Source organism: Chrysochloris asiatica, unplaced genomic scaffold (genome assembly GCF_000296735.1).
Source record: "Chrysochloris asiatica unplaced genomic scaffold, ChrAsi1.0 scaffold00439, whole genome shotgun sequence".
Taxonomy (NCBI): Eukaryota; Metazoa; Chordata; class Mammalia; order Afrosoricida; family Chrysochloridae; genus Chrysochloris; species Chrysochloris asiatica.
In genome coordinates, this window is record NW_006408957.1 from 853,121 (window position 1) to 857,914 (window position 4,794).

General features: G+C 60.7%; 1 protein-coding gene across 1 annotated transcript in view; it reads right to left on the reverse strand.

The window, feature by feature from the left end:
- PKP3 (plakophilin 3) overlaps window positions 1-4,588 on the reverse strand; it is an 8,126-nt gene extending 3,538 nt beyond the window's left edge. The window contains exons 1-5 of the mRNA XM_006876987.1: window positions 4,357-4,588; window positions 1,726-1,805; window positions 958-1,583; window positions 740-863; window positions 124-328 (exon numbers count right to left, since the gene is read on the reverse strand). Coding sequence (XP_006877049.1) covers window positions 124-328; window positions 740-863; window positions 958-1,583; window positions 1,726-1,805; window positions 4,357-4,588 — 1,267 coding nt within the window. The remainder of the gene's footprint in view (window positions 1-123; window positions 329-739; window positions 864-957; window positions 1,584-1,725; window positions 1,806-4,356) is intronic.
- Between the last annotated feature and the right edge of the window lie 206 nt (window positions 4,589-4,794).

Sequence of the window (4,794 nt, forward strand, 5' to 3'; positions counted from 1 at the left end):
TGGGGACAGGTGAGGACAGGCAGGTAGTGTGGAGGACAGGTAGGGACAGGTGGGGACAGGTGGGGACAGGTGGGGACAGGTGAGGACAGGTGAGGACAGGTGAGCACAGGCGGGATGGGGCACCTGTGACATTCTTGCGTAGCTCATCATCCTGTTCGCGGAGCGTCCTCAGCAGCTCAAAGATGCCGTTCTCCTCCACCAGGGCCAGCTTGTTGTCCGCGTTGTCGTAGATCAGGTTGCGCATGGCGCCTGTGGCGTGGCGCTGCACCTCCTGGTTAGCATGGTTGAAGAGCTTCACCAGCCTCGGTACGGCCTGAAGGCTGCGGGCCTGTGGGCATAGGCAAGTCAGCAAGTGCAGATGTGTTCAGCTGTGTGCAGACATGCTGGTGTGGAGGGCTATGTGCAGGTAGGTGAACATGGATGTAAGGAGACATATCTAAGTGTAAGCACATGTATGCAAGTGTGTATAGTTGTGTGGAGACATGCAGTTACGTGCATCCCAGTGTATAGAAATGCGTAGGTTTACACAGAGAATCCAGATACACGCAGGTGTATGGAGATGTATATAGAAATAATCAGATATATGCAATTGTGTACAATGATATGCAGATACAGGTGTGTGTCGATGTGCACAGATTGCACCCTCCTTCACTGTGGAAGCCCTGGATCGAAGGGGGTTACCCCAGTCAGCTTGGTGAGGCCCAGGAGGTGGTCACTAGCAGGGCTGTGGGATGGTCACCTGCTTCTTGGCAGCTGCGTCGCTGTAGCACCTGTGTTGGATGTAGGCCGCTCCCAGCACCTGCAGGTTGGGGTCTGAGGCCATGAGGTACTTGACGGCTGATGGCAGGTCAATGTCGTCAAAGCTGCAGGTCAGGGGTCAGGGGTCAGGGGTCAGCCATACCTGGGGGGGGGGATCCACAGCGGGATTGCCCCTTCCCCTGCTGGCTGGCAGCTCACCCACTGCTGAGTCTCTGCAGGGTGCGGTGGCCCCCGTAGCTGTCCAGTCCCGGCATGTCTGGCAGATGGCCAGTATCAGCCAGGCTCAGGCTGCGCACAGAGGGCACTCGGGCCATAGGTTCCAGCATGGCCCCGGGTGCTGGCCCGGCCCCGCCACGGCTGCGATGACTGCTTTGGAACCGCTGCAGGGTCCGCATGGCAGGGGCACGGATGGTTCGGCTTGGGGGGGGCTCTGTGGCCTCTGGCCAGTCCAGTGCCCCTGCCCGGCTGGAAGTAGAGCTGGCCTGGCGCTCATAGGCAAAGGCCCTGTAGGCGGAGGCGGTGGCAGGTTCTAGCTGCTCCGACACCACACTGTAGCGGTCGTCCAGGCCGCTGGGTCCCAGCCGCAGCGAGCGCAGGGATAGCGTGTCATAGTCGGCCCTGCCACCCAGAGCGCTCCGATCGTGAAAGGACAAGGGCCGGGCGGGCACAGGTGCTGCGGGTGGGGCCATCCCATATCCGGCAGCCACAAAGGTGCCGCCCCCATTGTGGGCGGAGCTCAACCTCCGGCTGGAGCTCAAGTCCACGGCAGAGCGTGAGGACCAGGAGGCAGGGCTGTAAGCAGGCTTGGAGATGGGCCGGAAGGTCTGCAGGGGAGAGGGCAGTCGTGTGTGGCAAGTCCCCACTCTCTCACCCCAGAGCCTCCTAGAGGCCCTTCACAGTCCCCCAAAGGACCATGGGCCCACTCCCACCCTCGCTCTGGTCAGGAGCTCCATGAACATCACTCACCGAGTTCTTGTCGGCGCTCAGGCCCTGGGAGCGGGAGCTGAAGCCTGTCTGCAGGGTGTGGTACTGTCCTCTGGACGGGCCTGGACACAGGAACAGTGGCAGGCTGACTGCACCTGTGTCCCCCAGCCCTGAGCCTCCTCCCTGCCAGGGACGTCCCCTCTGTGCCAAGCGCTCCTTCTTTCCTCAGTGCTGCAGATCAAGCTCATCATCGCCCGCACATAGAGGAGAGCCCGTGGCTGCCCCAGCCCACACTGACCTCCTGTCCACACTGAGCTCCTCCGAGCCACAGACCCCATCTGTGCCGTGGGTGGCCTGCAAGTGACTCGCACTCACTGAGGGCACCCAACTCCTTGGACCAGTCTGCCCAGTGGGCAGTCCCCTCTCCCACCTGCAGAGCCCGAGGCTGGGACCACACCTGTCCTGTACAGTCACCCACAGGCTGAGGACACCAGAGTCAGCCGACATAGTGTGGGTGGATAAACAGACGGGTGGGCCGAGGAGGGGCTCCTAGTTGGCTGCGTGGGTGGATGGAGGGAGGGAGAGCTGGAGGGCTGGGTGGGCGAGTGGCTGGGAAATCAGGTGGGTGGAGGGAGGGAAAGAGAGCTAGACAGTTGGAGGGATGGACGGATGGATGCATCAGTGGAGAGGTGGCTGGGTGGGTAGATGGTGGGAGGGAGAAGATGGTGGGTGGCAGAGTGGATAGACAGACAGAGGGATGTGCAGATGGGTGAATGGACGGATGGATGGAGCATCGAAAGACCTGGGAAGCAGGTCATCCCATGAAACCCAACTGTGTTAGCCAAAACTGAGGACAGAGCAGGGGAAGGACCATCTGGCGAATACGGTGTGTACACGCTCTGGGGTGGGCCTCTGTCAGTATCTCATGTTGCTGGTAGGTGCCATTGAGTTGGGACCGACTCACAGTGACCTGATGCACAACAGAATGAAACACTGCCCGATCGATCCTGTGCCAACTGCACAATTGTTTCTACACTTGAGCCCATTGCTGCTGCCACTGTGCCGTTCATCTCGTGGGGGGTCTTCCTCTTTTTCTCCCACCCTCCACTTTACCAAGCCAGGGAGGGTCTGTACTGTGGGAGAAACCTCCCTGGAGGAGAGACTGGGGCTCAGAGGCACAGGGTGGGGTGCTAGAATGGGGGCTCTTGGCCCTCCTGGAACGTCTGCCTGAGCTGGTGGTCTGAGTGGACTCCCCCACACCCAGTGTGTTCCCCAGACCCACCCTGGTTAATGAGGCTTCTATGTAGGGACTATTAACCCTTTGACGCCAGTGAGGCTCAGCCTTGGGGGGGCACACCCCCAATTTGGGGAACCTCACCCCAACTTCAAATTATAATCCTCCTTCCCCTAATTGTCAGGGTAGCCAGGATGGTAATTAACTCTCCCCATTCCCTCCTCCACCCCATGACCCCTGGGTACCCTACTTGGTCTCCAGCAAGACTGAGGCCCAGGAATCCAGGCTGCCCTGGCCAGTCTTTGCTGATGGGCCCTCTGCCCCCGCCTCTGGCAGCGGTAGTCCTGGGAGGGGCCGGCTGTGGCCTGGCATTCTGGGAGGTCTGTCTTACTGTCTAACCTTAATCCCTGTTGTAGCCTGACAAGAGAGGAAAATGGAATTTCTAGAATAACTGTCCTGAGCTCGTGGTATCCATGGGACATGAACACACATGAGCATATGCATGCTGTCACACATACACACACTGTACGCCCACACCACACACATGCACATACATACAACACACACTCATGTTCACACACAGTGCAAACAACACCCATGTCCACACATGCACGTACACCTATGATTACATGCATGTATGCACAGACACAGTGCACACATGCTCACCTACAAGGCACACACATGCAAGTCCATGTTTACACTCAGATGTGCATACCCATGCTCGCACACATGCATACCCATACACCCATGATCACACACATACACACACACACACACACAGAGCCACGGAGCTGGGGTTCCTGCCCTGGTGAGTGGGTCTGGCTGGTACTTGCTCTTCTCATGGAGGAGGATATCTGGGTCACTCCAGCCGGACCCTCCTCCTCCAATTCCCTCAGGAGCCCCGGGTCCAGACAGTTGGTGGCTCCTGTCCAGGGTTTCCCAGACCCCCGCCCCCACGTGTCTGTTCTGCTCAATCCCATGAGGCCCAGGGGTGATGTTGGAGGGCGGCTGGAGTCTGTGAGTCTGTGTGGGTGTGTGACTGGGCCTGTGTGCATGTCTATGTGGCCATGTGTCTGTAACATGTATGTGTCTGCACATACATGTGTGTCTAAGGGTGAGTCTGTGTTGTGGAGCTGGGCCTGGCCTGGCTGCCATGTACGGGCTTCGCCTGATGTTGTTTCCTGGGGAGGGTTGCTGCTCAGAGCCAGGGAGCAGGTAGGGTCCGGGCTGGGATGGCAGTGTGGCCCCACCCATGGCTTCTCCCCACGCCTGGGCGGGGCGGGCAGGGACGGGTGACTCAGTACGAGGCCTCCTCCGTGAGTCAGGGAGAGAACCTGAGAGCCCGAGAGGCCCTCTCGCACCACACAGCCCAGGGACCACCCACTACCCACCACCCACATCTGCGCCCACTGCCCTTGTCCACCACCCTGCTGGCCTACCTCTGGTGGCCTCGGCAGCCCCCTCGGGCTCAGCTGCCCCGTTGTGCCGTGCCTGCTGGCCTAACTGCAGGAGGCGGGCTCGGACCTGCTCCTGAACTCGGGCTGCCCGGAGCCGCTCGGCCTCTGGTCCCTCAGCTCCCCGGCGGTCCAGCTGCAGGTCCGAGGGCAGCGCCAGGGAGCACACACCGGCCTCCGGCTGTAGGGCAGACAGCAGGAAGTTACTGTCCTGCATGGTGGCAGTGGCCGCCGCCTGGGTCCACCTGGCCTGGGCCGTGGCGGCCGCCTCCAGCCCAAACTGTCTCCAACGTCTTGTCCCGTGCAGCCCTGTCCCTGAAGTCCCCTCCCTGCTGGCCGCACCCAGAGCTGGCCCAAAGACAGACGCCCGCCCAGCCCTGAGCTCAGCTGGGGGCGGGGACACCTGGGCCAGGTGGGAGGGAG